Source organism: Somniosus microcephalus, chromosome 24 (assembly GCF_052327205.1).
Source record: "Somniosus microcephalus isolate GS21.2 chromosome 24, FLI_Smic_1.0, whole genome shotgun sequence".
Lineage (NCBI taxonomy): Eukaryota > Metazoa > Chordata > Chondrichthyes > Squaliformes > Somniosidae > Somniosus > Somniosus microcephalus.
In genome coordinates this window covers 13,198,944-13,216,224 of record NC_141010.1, presented here as the reverse complement: position 1 = coordinate 13,216,224, position 17,281 = coordinate 13,198,944, and the positions used below count along the sequence as shown (strand labels likewise).

At 47.7% G+C, this 17,281-nt stretch overlaps 1 protein-coding gene across 1 annotated transcript in view; it reads left to right on the top strand.

Moving 5' to 3' along the window:
* LOC147101075 (integrin alpha-8-like) overlaps positions 1 to 7,047 on the top strand; it is a 135,281-nt gene extending 128,234 nt beyond the window's left edge. Inside the window, exon 30 of the mRNA XM_085966230.1 lies at positions 3,497 to 7,047. Within this exon, the coding sequence (XP_085822356.1) occupies positions 3,497 to 3,550 (54 nt within the window). The 3' untranslated portion in view covers positions 3,551 to 7,047. The remainder of the gene's footprint in view (positions 1 to 3,496) is intronic.
* The last annotated feature ends 10,234 nt before the right edge of the window (positions 7,048 to 17,281 follow it).

Below are 17,281 nucleotides of genomic sequence, written 5' to 3'. Positions count from 1 at the left end.
CAGATTGACATTTCATCTGTCAAAAGCTTTTGACAGATGAAATATCAGCGTTTGACAGCTGTTTGAAGCTGTCAAACACTGACAATCTGTACTCCAAGTTAATTCCTTCCTCTCAGGCTGATTTAGAGATCTCTCCAGAACAGAAAGCTGAATGCTGCAACTTTTGACAGCTCGCGGCCATTCTGCTTTCTGTGCCGGTGAGATGAGGGACTCCCGAGACCTGAAGGAAGGCTGTAAAGGTAAGTAAATGTAAGTTAAACTTCTTTAAACACTCCAAACACACTTACCTCTGCACTCATGCACCCATCACTCACCTGAACACCGGACATCTCGAACCCTCCAAGCCCTTCAGCCCGACGGTCCGCCTCGCTAACTTGGCGTGGTTTGGAGCCGTCGGTAATCCCACACTTCAGCAATAAAAATAGGGATTAGGCTAAAAACTGCCTGTTAACCAGCTGTTAACAGGCAGTTAATTGGCACTAATCCCCTTCCCGCCTCGGGGAGGCGGCTCCCAGCACAGGTCGGGTATCCGCCTCCTTTGAAACTGGCATGGAGGCGGGTTGGGGGCGGGATAGGTTCATGCCCCCCCCCGATTTCGAGATTTTAACCCCCCACACACCTCCAATCCCGCCTCCACGGCCCAATGAAAATCCTGCCCATCATGTCTGTTGCATACGGATACAGTTTGAAGGGGTTTGCTATCTATCGTTAAGTCCAGAAGCAGTCAGTTGGCTGAAGAGGACAGGGGAAGAGATCCAGCTGACATGTTTAAATTTGCTGACAATAGCGGGACAGCTGCACAAGATTCCTTTCTTGTCATTCCCTTCGCTTTCTCCTCTCAGTGACACTTCAATTTAAATTTTAATCAGCAGTGTATTTTATAGCACTGGTGTACTGTCTCCCTCAGCGCATCTAGGGCTGAATGGGTTTCCAGCTCATTAGTATGAGAGCTAGTCCTAAACATAAGAACATAAGGATTAGGAGCAGGAGCAGGAGTAGGCCATACGGCCCCTCGAGCCTGCTCCACCATTCAATAAGATCATGGCTGATCTTCGACCTCAACTCCACCTTCCCGCACTATCCCCATATCCCTTGATTCCTCTAGAGTTCAAAAATCAATCGATCTCAGCCTTGAATATACTCAACGACTGAGCATCCACAGCCTTCTGGGGTAGAGAATTCCAAAGATTCACAACTCTCTGAGTGAAGAAATTCCTCCTCATCTCAGTCTTAAATGGCCGACCCCTTATCCTGAGACTGTGCCCCCTAGTTCTAGACTCTCCAGCCAAGGGGAAACAACCTCTCAGCATCTACCCTGTCAGTCCCCCTCAGAATCTTCTATGTTTCAATGAGATCACCTCTCATTCTTCTAAACTCCAGAGAGTATCGGCCCAATCTACTCAGGCAGGCAAGCACTCCGCTTACTGTTTCAACTACAATTTGGATGAAAGTGCTGGTGAGCGGAGCGGAAAGAAGCACCAAATGTGGTTTGATTTCAGAAACATAGAAACATAGAAACATAGAAGATAGGAGCAGGAGTAGGCCATTCGGCCCCTCGAGCCTGCTCCGCCGTTTAATGAGATCATGGCTGATCATCCAAATTCGGTACCCTGTCCCTGCTTTCTCCCCATATCCCTTGATCCCTTTAGCCTTAAGAAATATATCCAACTCCTTCTTGAATATATTTAATGAATTGGCCTCAACTGCCTTGTGTGGTAGAGAATTCCACAGGTTCACCACTCTCTGGGTGAAGAAATTCCTCCTCATCTCAGTCCTAAATGGCTTACCCCTTATCCTTAGACTGTGACCCCTGGTTCTGGACTCCCCCGCCATTTTGACTGCCTTCGCCTGGTGTTCAGGGGCGGTAGCCTCACTGGCGATGTGTTTGAAAAGGGGCCTAGTACCAGGTGTCCAAAGCGCCCGCCTGTTTCAAGCAATAGACCCCTTTCAATATGGAAATTTGGGCCCTGTAACATAGATAGGAGCCCAATGGCCCTTTTAGGTAGGAACTGGCCAGTGCCTGCGCAGTGCAGGCGCTGATCAGTTCCACGGGCGACGGAACAGAAGAGGCAAGCTAACGGTGAGTGTCAAATTATTTTTTGTGGGCCTCAAAGTCAACGTGTAACAGCAGCCATTACAGTGACCAGCTGGAAATTTCCTTCACTCTCAGACAAGTTGAGAGGTGCAGCACTTAAAAACACACAACTGATTAAAATAAAAGTGCCGGTCAGTAGAGGAACTGTGCTGTAGGGTGAGAATCATGGCATTTGTTTTTCAGGAGGATAACTTCACGGCAAATCACCTGCACTGGAATTCAAGCTTCCTCATCATGAGACACAGAGGAAAGTGGGAGGGTGGGGGGGAAATCAGCTTTTATTTAAAAATCAGACTTGTGGCCCAATTTTTAATAATGTCCAGAGAGCCCACCATTAACCAGGCTACGTCTGATGGGCAACACATTGGGCAGGTTTTTCATTGGGCCGTGGAGGCAGGATTGGAGGCGCGTGGGGGGTTAAAATCTAAAAATCGGGGGGGGGGGCACAAACCTGCCCCGCCCCCAACCCGCCTCCGTGCCAGTTTCAAAGGAGGCGGATATCCAACCTGTGCTGGGACCCGCCTCCCCGAGGCGGGAAGGGGATTAGGGCCAATTAACTGCCTGTTAACAGGTAGTTAACAGGCAGTTTTTAGCCTAATCCCTATTTTTATTGCTGAAGTGTGGAATTCCCGATGGCTCCAAACCACGCCAAGTTAGCGAGGTGGACCGTCGGGCTGAAGGGCTTGGAGGGTTCGAGATGTCCGGTGTTCAGGTGAGTGATGGGTGCATGAGTGCAGAGGTAAGTGTGTTTGGTGTGTGTAAAGTGTTTAAAGAAGTTTAATTACCTTTACTTACCTTTACAGCCTTCCTTCCTTTAGGTCTCGGGAGTCCCTCATTTCACCGGCACAGAAAGCAGAATGGCCGTGAGCTGTCAAAAGTTACAGCATTCAGCTTTCTGTTCTGGAGAGATCTCTAAATCAGCCTGAGAGGAAGGAATTAACTTGGAGTACAGATTGTCAGTGTTTGACAGCTTCAAACAGCTGTGAAACGTTGATATTTCATCTGTCAAAAGCTCTTGACAGATGAAATATCAATCTGTGACGTCACTTGTTGCCGGGTGGCCCTTAATTGGTCTGCTGAGCCCGCTGGGTGGGCTCAACAAGGTCAATCAAGGGAAAATCGCATGAGTGGGCCACAACTCGATGGAGGCGGGACTACAACCCCAAAAGTTGTAGTCCCGCCTCCAACACGCCTCCAGAATCAAAATCCAGCCCCTTTGTCTGTGATCCAATCCTTCATATGGAGGCTGTGTCCAGACCTGGGCCTTTTCTAGACTCGGCCAAACTGCAGGAGCTGAACGGTGTCCTGACGCTCATTGTCGCTGAGTGGGAGGAGACGGGGGAATGTTTAAATAACTTTCCGTTCTCTTACTTACCTCCTCCTTTTCCTTCTTCGTTACAGTGTGGATTCTTCAAAAGGAAGCTGCCGCCCACTGATAATGAAGGATTGCTGTAACCTCCAACCAACCCCAGCGACCGTTCCCCATCCATACCTGCCTCAAGAAACCGCGGCCTCTCCAAACCTCAGTAAAATTCTCCGGGACAAATTCCCAACTTGGTGCTGCCAGTGGGAATCCCACCTGCCATCAGTTGCATATGGGAAATTCGGGGGGTGTGCTGGGTGCGATTTTGCATCATTAATGTAAGTGGTCAGAAAATAGTGCACAAGGCACCCTCGTATATCCGATAGGTGCTGCCATCAGACATGGTCCCCCCACCAGAAACCTGAAGTTTGAAAATGATTCCTGTAGTGTTTTCAAAAGTGTGACAGCAGCTTAAAAACAACCATTGCCTTGTAAATCCTTTAATTCCAGAATACATATTAAGTAATTCCAGAATTGAACAATTTCCTGAACATGATTGGGTAAACTGCTGTCCCAGGCCAGGCAGAAAGTAATCAGACCAGATTTCTCATATTACATAGGATATACGGCACAGAAACAGGCCGTTCGGCCCAACCAGTCCATGCCGGCGTTTATGCGCCACTCGAGCCTCCTCCCATCTTTCCTCATCTAAATCTATCAGCATAACCCTCTATTCCCTTTTCCCTCATATGCTTGTCTAGCCTCCCCTTAAATGCATCGATACTATTCGCTTCAACCCCTCCCTGTGGTAGCGAGTTCCACATTCTCACCACTCTCTGGGTAAAGAAGTTTCTTCTGAATTCCCTATTGGATTTCTTGGTGACTATCTTATATTGATGGCCTCTAGTTTTGCTCTTCACCACAAGTGGAAACATTCTCTCTGTATCCACTCTATCAAAACCTTTCATAATTTTATAGACCTCTATTAGGTTATATTTCTGTTATAATTAGTGATTTCCCCAATTATTATAATTATACAAGCCTCAACCTGACAGCTTGAGATGCATCAATATTTGTGTATATTAAAGTTATAGATTTCACGATTGTTCATCTTTCTCTCCCTGTGTTCACTTTGGTTTGTCTTCAAAAAAAAAATTCAGGCGAGCTTCCCGAATGGCTTGCCAGTTTAAGGTATTGCCCAGTGCAACACTAAGCTGTGTGGGCAAGTCTCAGGTCTGTGGGGATTCCAGCTGGCCATTACAATTGGTCTCACTGCCCATAGGCTAGGAAGGGGAAATATTCGTCAGGATTCTTGATTGCTATCCAGTGACGTCTGATGAAAAGGGTGTGCGTGTGTGTTTCTGGGCATGGGGCTTAACTCTGATGCCCTGTGCAATGGAGCAACCTACAGAGACTCTGTCTAAGCGAGGGGAGGGGGGGGGGAAATCAGCGTGGGGCAAAATTCTCCCATCGTGCACTGTGAGGGGAAAATGCCCACCAAAAGTTTTTAAACAAAGTTTGCAACCAGGAACCGTAGCAGAATCTGATCATTTGACTGGTTTAAGGGGCAGATTTTGATTTTTAAGTTGGCGTAAGCTAACCCTTGATCTCACACGATGATGGCTTCTTGCAGTGAAAATAGCGAGGAAAGTGTCAATTAGTGAAAACTATATGTTGTTCTGTACCCAAAACAACCAATTTTGATTAACAATATAGTGACAGTTCTGTGTTATGTCTATCTCTGTCTCCATCTGCATCTATTTCCCCCCTCTCTCCTCCCGCTTCCTTTCCCCATATAATCTGTCCCTCTATTTTTCTTTCCATATCCGAAATCAAATGGAACGATAGTGATCTCCAAAGAACCAAGCAACAATATTGAGATAGTCAGCTAGTATTATTTTGATTATAATGAATAAATACTGCAAATTCCGTAACAACTTTGCCATGGCCTGTAAATAAATATTCTTAAACTCAACTTATGGCGGAATATAAATGCAGAATGTTGTTGTTAAATTTCTTCTGAAGTTTAATATGACAGATCTCTTTAGTATCTGTGTGTTCTCTGTTTCCTGGGGGGTTGCAAAGATTCAGTTTGTAGAGGACATCACAGCCAAGTCTAAGCAGAATAGACATCACCCGATGACTATATAGAATACATGCACTTCTCTCTAGAAATCAATAACAACAATAATTTTATGAAGAACTCCTGGCTGATTTTCACTCCTGTCTATGCCAGGAGCACTGAGACCAGGTGTAGCATCTCACTGGGTGAAGTGAACTAACTGAGCAGAGACAAGGAATCAAACATGGAAACTTTTGGCTTTTCATGGCTTCTGTGACATCAGATGTTGCCTTTACTTGATAGACCACTAAGGGAGCCGACATCACCTTTCTATAGGACAAGAATGCAGAAAAGGAAGAGCAGAACCCAAATCCAGACCTCTTTACGATTCAAATCTGCATAGAGGTTTGACATAAATGCTTGACAGACCGAATCTTATACTTCTTGCAATTTAGCACACTGTATTCGCTGCTCACGCTGCGGTCTCCTCTACACTGGGGAGACCAAACGCAGATTGGGTGACCGCTTTGCAGAACACCTCTGTTCAGTCCACAAGTGTGATCCCGAACTTCCGGTCGCCTGTCACTTTAATTCTCCACTCCACTCCCACTCTGTCCTCGGCCTCCTACACTGTTCCAATGAAGCTCAGCGTAAGCTCGAGGAACAGCACCTCATCTTTCAATTAGGCACTTTACAGCCTTTTGGACTCAACATTGAGTTCAACAATTTCAGATCATAACCTCTGCCCCTATTTTTTCGGACAGCAGCTGTTGATGATTCTGTTATTCCCATTTACACCTCCTCTAGTCCCATCTTTTGTTTCTTTACTTGTCCCATTACCGTCTCCTTTTGCTTTGTAGAATCATCCCTTTTGTCATTCAATCTCTCCTGCCTTCCATCCTATCACAGACCTTCCCTTTTGTTCTTTCCTCCCCTCCCCCCTTTCCTGCCTCTGCACTTGCTTCAAACCTGTAGTAACTCTAACCTTTTCCAGTTCTGATGAAAAGGTCATCGACCTGAAACATAAACTCTGTTTCTCTCTCCTCAGATGCTGCCTGACCTGCTGAGTATTTCCAGCATTTTCTGTTTTTATTTCAGATTCCCAGCATCCGCAGTATTTTGTTTTTGAATCTTATACTTTGTTCAGATACTTTTTCTGTTTAAATGGCCTTGAGCTGCAGGCAGCGAAATCAGTTATTGCAAAAATGTTCCTGTATTGCTGCACGGTATAATGCTTAGGAATGTGATTAATGGATGCTGCCATAATTATGTTAAGTCAATAGCTGTGGATCTAGGACGGACTATGAGGCCAATCAAAATGTATTTACATTCTCCGGCCACTGGCTTCGTTCTCTTTAAAGCAGCTCTGTCCCTGAATTGTCTGCTTTTCCCTAGTTTAGAATAGTAAAGGGTTAACTACTGGTCTTCGAAATTATTTTGTTAATACTGTTTATCTGCTCTTGAATGACCAGTTTGGAGGCTTTCCCTCGGTCATGTTTTCTACTCTGGAAAAAAAAATGTGTGTACTTAAAAGTTCTCTCTGTGTGTGGACCTGTTAGATTGACAATAAAATCATGAATTATTAAATCTTCTTTCAGTTATTTACTTTGTGTCCCTTTCAAGCACACAATTAATTTTCAATATGTGACTACATTCCACATCACTAAATAACCAAACCATTCTTCCCCTGCTCCAAGAATCACATATTTTAAATGTGCTGATGTCACTGTGTCTTACACGAGGAATATATAGGTGTGGGTCCCAGCGGTGGGGCTTAATGTAGGTGTGGGTCCCAGAGGTGGGGCTAAATGTAGGTGTGGGTCCCAGTGGTGGGGATAAATGTAGGTGTGGGTCCCAGAGGTGGGGCTTAATGTAGGTGTGGGTCCCAGAGGTGGGGCTAAATGTAGGTGTGGGTCCCAGTGGTGGGGCTAAATGTAGGTGTGGGTCCCAGTGGTGGGGCTAAATGTAGGTGTGGGTCCCAGAGGTGGGGCTAAATGTAGGTGTGGGTCCCAGAGGTGGGGCTAAATGTAGGAGTGGGTCCCAGTGGTGGGGCTAAATGTAGGTGTGGGTCCCAGTGGTGGGGCTAAATGTAGGTGTGGGTCCCAGTGGTGGGGCTAAATGCAGGTGTGGGACCCAGAGGTGGGGCTAAATGTAGGTGTGGGTCCCAGAGGTGGGGCTAAATGCAGGTGTGGGTCCCAGAGGTGGGGCTAAATGCAGGTGTGGGTCCCAGAGGTGGGGCTAAATGTAGGTGTGGGTCCCAGAAGTGGGGCTAAATGCAGGTGTGGGTCCCAGAGGTGGGGCTTAATGTAGGTGTGGGTCCCAGTGGTGGGGCTTAATGTAGGTGTGGGTCCCAGTGGTGGGGCTAAATGTAGGTGTGGGTCCCAGTGGTGGGGCTAAATGTAGGTGTGGGACCCAGAGGTGGGGCTAAATGTAGGTGTGGGTCCCAGTGCTGGGGCTAAATGTAGGTGTGGGTCCCAGTGGTGAGGCTTAATGTAGGTGTGGGTCCCAGCGGTGGGGCTAAATGCAGGTGTGGGTCCCAGAGGTGGGGCTAAATGCAGGTGTGGGTCCCAGAAGTGGGGCTAAATGTAGGTGTGGGTCCCAGTGGTGGGGCTAAATGCAGGTGTGGGACCCAGAGGTGGGGCTAAATGTAGGTGTGGGTCCCAGAGGTGGGGCTAAATGCAGGTGTGGGTCCCAGAGGTGGGGCTAAATGTAGGTGTGGGTCCCAGAAGTGGGGCTAAATGCAGGTGTGGGTCCCAGCGGTGGTGCTTAATGTAGGTGTGGGTCCCAGCGGTGGGGCTAAATGCAGGTGTGGGTCCCAGAGGTGGGGCTAAATGCAGGTGTGGGTCCCAGAGGTGGGGCTAAATGCAGGTGTGGGTCCCAGAAGTGGGGCTTAATGTAGGTGTGGGTCCCAGAGGTGGGGCTAAATGTAGGTGTGGGTCCCAGAGGTGGGGCTAAATGCAGGTGTGGGTCCCAGTGGTGGGGCTAAATGCAGGTGTGGGTCCCAGAGGTGGGGCTAAATGCAGGTGTGGGTCCCAGTGGTGGGGCTAAATGCAGGTGTGGGTCCCAGGGGTGGGGCTAAATGTAGGTGTGGGTCCCAGAAGTGGGGCTAAATGTAGGTGTGGGTCCCAGAGGTGGGGCTTAATGTAGGTGTGGGTCCCAGAGGTGGGGCTTAATGTAGGTGTGGGTCCCAGTGGTGGGGCTAAATGTAGGTGTGGGTCCCAGAGGTGGGGCTAAATGTAGGTGTGGGTCCCAGTGGTGGGGCTAAATGCAGGTGTGGGTCCCAGTGGTGGGGCTAAATGTAGGTGTGGGTCCCAGAGGTGGGGCTTAATGTAGGTGTGGGTCCCAGTGGTGGGGCTAAATGCAGGTGTGGGTCCCAGTGGTGGGGCTAAAGGTAGGTGTGGGTCCCAGAGGTGGGGCTAAATGCAGGTGTGGGTCCCAGAGGTGGGGCTAAATGCAGGTGTGGGTCCCAGAGGTGGGGCTAAATGCAGGTGTGGGTCCCAGTGGTGGGGCTAAATGTAGGTCAGGCTTAATGATTTCCTCAATCATCTGCGTGATAAGAAAGTGTTACGGTTTCGTAAAAGGCAAAAGTAGAAAGAAAGGCTTGTATTTCTATAGCGCCCTTCATGATCACTGAACATCCCAAAGCACTTTACAGCCAATAAAGTACTTTTTGAAGTGGAGTCACTGTTGTAATGTAGGAAACACAGCAGCCAATTTGCACACAGCAAGCTCCCACAAACAGCAATGTGATAATGACCAGATCATCTATTTTAGATGTTGATTGAGGGATAAATATTGGCCAGGACACCAGGGATAACTGCCCTACTCTTCTTCGAAATAGTGCCGCGGGATCTTTTACATCAACCTGAGAGAGCAGACGTGGCCTCGGTTTAGCGTTTTATCTGAAAGACGGCACCTCCAACAATGCAGCACTCCCTCAGTACTTCACTGGAGTGTCAGCCTGGATTTTTGTGCTCCAGTCTCTCGGGTGGGACTATGAACCCTCAACCTTCTGACCTCAGAGGTGAGAGTGCTACCAACTGAGCCATGGCTGACACTGCAATCGAATGTTATTTGTTTTGTTACTGTTAAAGTGTTAAGTCTGAAACTCGTATTCTGAGCTCTTCTGGTGGTTTGTTTACCAAATGCGTTGCTCAGTGTGGTCCAGACTGTTGTGTATGTACCTTTAAGAGAAGAACTGATTTTATACTGCAGTACCGGCAGTGACCACACCTGTATAAAAAGCCATAGCAGGCTTCTGTACGTCAGTCTTAAGTTTACCCTCTGTTCAGTAAATACCTGTTTTATTGTTCTCCTGTAGTCTGTGTATTATTGATACTCGGACACTACACTGGCGACGAGCAGGTTCGAACTCACCTGCAGTACTGCATCACCTCACGGGGATCTTTCCCTGAGAAGAAGCTTCTTGGAGGTCGAAGTCAGAGCAACGGGCGTCGACCGCGGGCAACCGCCCAAGGATCCATCGGTGTTCGGAGAATTACAGGAGAGGCTGTGGAGAGCTGGGCTTGGCTCCCCAGTCAAGGTGTTCCAGCAAATCGTGCTGGTAGCAGGTAGTGCGCTGACCCTTCCCGACTGCGGCGGGCTCGAGCTCGATCGAGCGGCTCTGCAAAGGGGCCGCGCAGCATCGTCGGTGTAAAGTCTGTGGGTTGTTTAGTTAATTAATACACAGACTCCAAGAGTAACTTAAAACAGGACTTTACTATTCGAAGGTCAGGGCGAATCTGCCCAATAACTCCTGGCACAACACTTATATACTGGTGTGGTCACCGTCGGTATTACCGTATACAGAAGCCAAACAAAGTAGTGCCACACCTAAAATAGTTCTCTTAAAGGTGAACGGTTACATACAATAGTTCTCTTAAAGGTAGACGGGTACATACACTACAGTCGGGAGGAAAATGAGAGAGAGAGGGTGGAGCGCACAGGGCGCGGTCAGTGCTCAAGAACCGGGCAGCGTAGAGAAAATAAAACGAGGGGAAGGAAAAGTGAGACGCGCCGAAGCCGCGGGTCGCCGCCATTCCCCTGTAGAACGCTAGGAGCAGCGTGGCAGCAAGGGGAAGAAGGAAAAGCACGGGAGGCGCCATTTTATTCCATTGGGGAAGAAGGAAAAGCGCGGGAGGCGCCATTTTATTCCATTGGGGAAGAAGAAAAAGCGCAGGAGGCGCCATTTTAAATCACCCAAGATGCCGAAGAGTGACAGTATCACTGCTTTCGACAATGAGGTAGAAGACTGAACCACGTATGTGGAAAGAATTGAAGTGTACTGCAATGCCAATGAGGTGGCCGATGGAAAGAAGGCGTCGGTATTATTAAATTTGATGGGCGCGAGAACGTACGGCCTATTGCGGAATTTAATTACCCCAGCTAAACCAATGGAGAAAAGTTTTGAAGAGATTGTTAATATCTTACAGGAACACCTAAACCCTACACCGCTGCTGATAGCAGAAAGATTCAAGTTCCATAAAAGAAACCAACACAAAGATGAGAACAATGCTGACTATCTTATGGAACTACGCAAGTTATCGAAGCACTGCCAGTTCGGAGCAGGACTGGCAGACACCTTACGGGATAAGTTTGTCTGCGGGCTCCAGAGTGAAGGAACCCAGAAACGACTACTTTCGGAAAAGGACCTGACGCTAGAACAGGCTTTCAGCGTGGCAGTATCCTACGAAGCAGCAGCACGGGGAGCTGCGGAAATACAACAGAAACCACAAGAATACAGCGCTAACGAAATAGCATATGGAGCAGAAAAGTGCTATTGCTGCGGCAGAACAACCCATGATCAGAAGGACTGCTGGTTTAAGGACAAAGTATTGAGGCAATGCGGGAAAATGGGACATATAGCAAGAGTCTGCAGGTTGGGAAAGAAAACCAACACTACAAGAACTATGAAGGAAAAGTACAAGAAAGTAAAAAAAATGACAGACAGTAGTTCGGAAGATCAGGAGAGTGATAATGACTCCAGGAGCAGGAGACTAAATTGTCTAAAGTTACACAACGTGATCGCAAAGGAGGATCACTGAACCATTTGGGTCACCCTCATGATAGCAGGGTCCCAAGTAAAGATGGAATTGGATACAGGATCAGCCCTAACTGTCATGAATTGACGAGACTATGAGCGGCTATTCTCACACATACCCTTAAAGGACACGTCCATTGTATTGAAGACATACACAGGGCAAAAAGTCTACCCCAGAGGAAAAATAAGGGTGCCAGTTAAATACAACGGCAAGGAAACACAGAAACTGTATCTATATATACTACAAGATGGAGGACCACCATTATTGGGACGTGAATGGATCCGAAAAATACAATTGGATTGGCATTCCATTCAGGCGCTAACTGTGACTGACAAAAAGGATGATGACGTCACACCTGGACGACTGTCAAAAATTCTAACTGACGCGAAAGAGGTGTTCCAACAAGGACTTGGGACTCTAAAAGGAGTAAAGGCAATGATAAAAATCGAAGATAGCGCAAACCCAAAAATTTTTAAGGCTAGACCGGTACCGTACGCGATCCGCCCAGCCGTTGAAGCAGAACTGGAGAGTCTGGAGCATTCGGGTGTGCTGTCCAAGGTGGACTGGAGCGAGTGGGCCACACCCATCGTTCCTGTAATGAAGAAATCATTGAGCAGCACGCCTGGGGAGCCGAAGAAGGTTTGCATCTGTGGGGGCTTCAAGGTAACTGTGAACCCAGTCCTGCACACAGTACAATATCCACTTCCACGGATAGAAGATATTTTCGCCTCACTATCTGGAGGGAAATGATTTACGAAGATTGATCTGGCCCAAGCGTATCTACAAATGGAGGTGGAAGAAGCATCTAGGAAATACCTCACGATAAACACTCACAAAGGCCTTTACCAGTACAATCGACTGGTATTCGGGGTAGCATCAGCCCTGGCTATTTGGCAGAGAGCGATGGAACAAGTCCTGCAAGGGATCCCGGGGACCCAGTGTTATTTGGACGACATCCTGGTTACGGGCGAAAATGACAGTGAACACCTTGCCAACCTGGAGCAGGTGCTCACTAGATTGCAGGAATATGGGCTACGAGCCAATCGCCCCAAATGCGAGTGTTTCAGGAGACAAATCTCATATTGTGGCCACATGATTGATGAGGAAGGGTTGCATAAGTCGCCAGACATGATTGAGACTGTAGTCAAGGCTCCAGCACCGGAAAATGTGTCGCAACTGAGGTCGTTTCTCGGGTTGGTGAACTACTACCATAAGTTCTTGCCGAATTTACCTGCAATTCTGCACCCACTGAACGCCCTGCTGCAAACTGGAGTAACATGGAAATGGAGTGATGAGTGTAAGCATGCCTTTCAGAAATGTAAATGCCTAATCACTTCAAAAGAAGTATTGGCCCACTACAACCCAACACTACCGATTCGGTTGGCATGTGATGCATCTCCCTACGGCATTGGAGCGGTGCTGTCACACAAATTCCTTGACGGTTCAGAGAGGCCAATAGCCTTTGCGTCGCGCTCGTTAACCTCAGCCGAGCGTAACTACGCCCAGATTGACAGGGAGGCCCTCAGCCTGGTGTGGGGGGTGAAGAAGTTCAATCACTATCTGCACGGGCAGAAATTCACCCTACTGACTGATCATCAGCCCCTGGTCTCCATTTTTAACCCAAAGAAGGGCGTTCCGGTGATGACGGCGCAATGGCTGCAAAGATGGTCACTTTTTCTAGGGGCACATCAGTACGACATAGAGTAAAAGGGTACGAAACAGCATGGAAATGCTGATGGGCTGTCGCGCCTACCGTTGCCTACGGTAGAGGAAGCAACTGCAGTGGACCCTGTTGAGATATTCCATGCGACCATAGTCGAATGTCTACCTGTTACAAACTCAAGTATAGAGAAGGAAACCCGAAATGACCCGACACTCTCTCGGGTCTATGATTTGATGGTGAAGGGATGGCCAGCACATGGCGACTCACTGTTGCCAGCATTCTCGCCAAGGAGAGAACAGCTGTCAGTGTGTCGGGGGACCTTGATGTGTGGATCCCGAGTGGTAATTCCACCCAAGCTGAGAGACAGAGTGCTCAATGAGCTTCATGAGGGTCATCTGGGAGGGGTAAAAATGAAAAGCCTAGCCAGGGCTTATGTGTGGTGGCTGGGAATCGATAAACAAATCGAGGACCTGACCAAGAGCTGCTCAGGATGCCAGAAAGTCCAAAATGCACCACCACAGGCCCCTCTACACCCATGGGAGTGGCCCTCATCTCCATGGCAACAGGTACACATTGATTTTGCTGGTCCATTTATGGACTCAATGTTTCTAATCGCCGTGGACGCCCATTCGAAATGGCCAGAGGTCATCAAAATGTCCTCCACCACCACGGAGAAAACTATTGCAGCCCTGCGGACCATCTTCACCAGGAATGGCTTGCCAGAACAGATTTGCTCCGACAATGGGCCACAGTTTGTGTCCGAGGATTTCCGGAGGTTTCTGAGGAATAATGGGGTGAAACATTACACATCTGCCCCATATCATCCAGCCAGAAATGGATTAGCTGAGAGGTTTGTTCAGACCTTTAAAAAGGTAATAAAGGCGATGTATAACGACGACATACCACTACAACACAAGGTAGATAATTTCTTGTTTGCTTACCGGAATGCAACACATGCAGTCACCAACCAAGCTCCAGCTATAATGTTCTTCAACCGAAGGCTAAGATGTCGCCTGGATTTGCTCAAACCAAACATAAGATGAGATGTTGAGGATAAGCAATTCCAGCACATCAATGAGAAGCCAACCAGGAGCTTCAAGATAGGGCAACCAGTCTTGGCCCGCGACTACCGAACAGAAAAATGGCAGCCAGGCACGATATGCACACAGCAGGAACCACTAATGTGCACAGTGGACGTTGGAGAGAGCATCGTGAGACGCCATGCTGACCAGATTCTAGAGTCACAGGAACAAGCCAAACCCATACCACGAGCATGTGCACCTGGTAATGAACCCGAAGTACAGATTGCGTCTACCTCAGAAGCAGTGGTATTGGAAGCTGACGAACCAACCAATGACAATGAGCCAGAATCGACTCCGCCGCAAGAACAGGATACTCGAGAAAGGCGCTATCCAGTCAGGATCAGGAAGTCTCCTCAAAGACTGAACTTATAAATAATTATTTCAGTTGATGTATATAGTACAGAGACAATTGTAATTGTAATTAGTTATTATTTAGTTGTTAAATGAATGTTATGTACTGTTTATCTAAAAGGGGAGGAATTGTTGTGTATGTACCTTTAAGAGAAGAACTGATTTTATACTGCAGTACCGGCAGTGACCACACCTGTATAAAAAGCCATAGCAGGCTTCTGTACGTCAGTCTTAAGTTTACCCTCTGTTCAGTAAATACCTGTTTTATTGTTCTCCTGCAGTCCGTGTATCATTGATACTCGGACACTACACAGACCAGGCAGCTTCCTGATTCAATCCTTAGTCTGTGCTAAGTAAGCAGGTCTCAGCTGAGCTGAGCTGGCTCCAGACGGGGTACAAAGCCCCGAGGTGAAGGAGGAGAGAATCAGTCAGGGTTTCTGCTCTTAATTGATTGGCAGTGATCCCCAAAGCCTTTCCACCATCTACAAGGCACAAGTCAGGAGTGTGATGGAATACTCTCCACTTGCCTGGATGAGTGCAGCACCAACAACACGCAAGAAGCTCGACACCATCCAGGACAAAGCAGCCCGTTTGATCGGCACCCCATCCACCACCTTAAACATTCACTCCCTCCATCACCGGCGCACTGTGGCTGCAGTGTGTACCACCTACAAGATGCACTGCAGCAACTCGCCAAGGCTTCTTCGGCAGCACCTCCCAAACCCGCAACCTCTTCTACCTAGAAGGACAAGGGCAGCAGGTGCATGGGAACACCACCAGCTCTAAGTTCCCCTCCAAGTCACATACACCATCCTGACTTAGAAGTATATCGTCGCTGGGTCAAAATCCTGGAACTCCCTCCCTAACAGCACTGTGGGAGTAACTTCACCACACGGACTGCAGCGATTCAAGAAGGCGGCTCACCACCACCTTCTCAAAGGCAACTAGGGATGGGCAATAAATGCTGGCCTTGCCAGTGACGCCCAGAGGACATGATTTAGCTTGACTGTGATGCCTCTTGTTGTTGAATAGCCTGCTGACACTGTCTAGGCTCCAACGTGTAGAATGGGTACGTGCGTAAAATACTGTAGGACCACTGATAACTGAACCTGGTACTTTCCATCTTTTTTTGCATTCAATTCATTTTTCCATTGATTCACCTCATCTGTTCAGTTTAAAAATTACAAGTCAACAGATGGGAATAGGTTTACTTCACTCTGTTGTGCACTTACAGGTTCTGGCATTTTCTGGCCTTGGTTCATCAGCTGGGCCCATGATTTATTAATGTCTATATTCAATTAATATCTTGGATGCAAAACCTAGAAGACAGCTTTGATTTTTAACCCTAGCTAGTTCTAAACTGCAGGAGATAAAGACAGAAATGTCCTTATTTATCACAAAGGGGTCTTAATTATACAACTTTGGAATTCCCAGGATTGCTGAAAGGGGCCCAGGAATCCTGGGAATTTCAAATCTCCTGGACCTGCTGCTCCATAACTGTAGTTTCCACCCACTATACTCCAGTCCCTAGGGTCAATGACCTAAGTCATCCCAAAACTGGGTTCGTCCAGTTCTACAAAACCGTAAAAGGAGAGAAGCAGACTCCGGTGCATAAAATGCCAGAGTGAAGTAAACTTATTTCAATCTGATGACTTGTAATTTTGAAACTGAACAGTAGCGGATGAGGTGAATCAATGGGGAAATGAACTGAACGCAAAAAAATGATGAAAAGTACCAGGTTCAGTTATCAGTAGTCCTACAGTATTTTACACACGTACCCATTCTACACGTTTGAGCCTAGACAGTGTCAGCAGGCTATTCAACAACAAGAGGCATCACAGTCAAGCTAGATCATGCCCTCAACCAGTGTTCAAACATATGCACTTCCAAGCTAGGATCACTGCCCGAAAGTGTAAAGTTTCCATGTTCCTGCATGCTGTACCATGCCCCTCTTTGATTCACGCACAAGACGCAGGCAATTAGTACCTCATGCTGGAAGCTGTGGGAAATAATGGTTGCCGCTCATCACCACAACAGCCTTCTTTACTGACCTGGCACCATATCTGATCTGGAGGACCCAGGACTTTACTCTGCTGAGAAGTACAGATGCTATTCTAGTACTGACATTCCCGAGGGCACTCCACCAATCAGGACGCACACAGGCCCAAGTGCCGGCCATTCATCTTCATAAACAGATTTATAATTCTTGATCGCACCTTTTGCTCTACAGAGCCTACCCCACCTTAACCAAACACACCCTCAGCCAGTGGCTCAGTGAGCAGCACCCTCGCCTCTGACTCAGGAGGTTGTGGGTTTCAGGTCCCACTCCAGAGACTTGAGCACAAAAATCTAGGCTGACACTCCCAGTGCAGTGCTGAGGGAGAGCTGCACTGTTGGAGGTGCCGTCTTACGTATGCGACATTAATCCAAGACCCCGTCTGCCCTCTCAGGTGGACGTAAAAGATCCTATTGCATTATTTCGAAGAGCAGGGGAGTTATTTCTGGTGTCCTGGCCAATATGCCCTTAATCAATATCACCAAAACAGATTTCTGGTCATTATCACATTGCTGTTTGCGGGAGCTTGCTGTGCACAAATTGGCTGCCGTGTTTACTATATTACAACAGTGACTACACTTCAAAAAGTTCTTCCTTGGCTGTAAAGTGCTTTGGGACATCCAGTGAT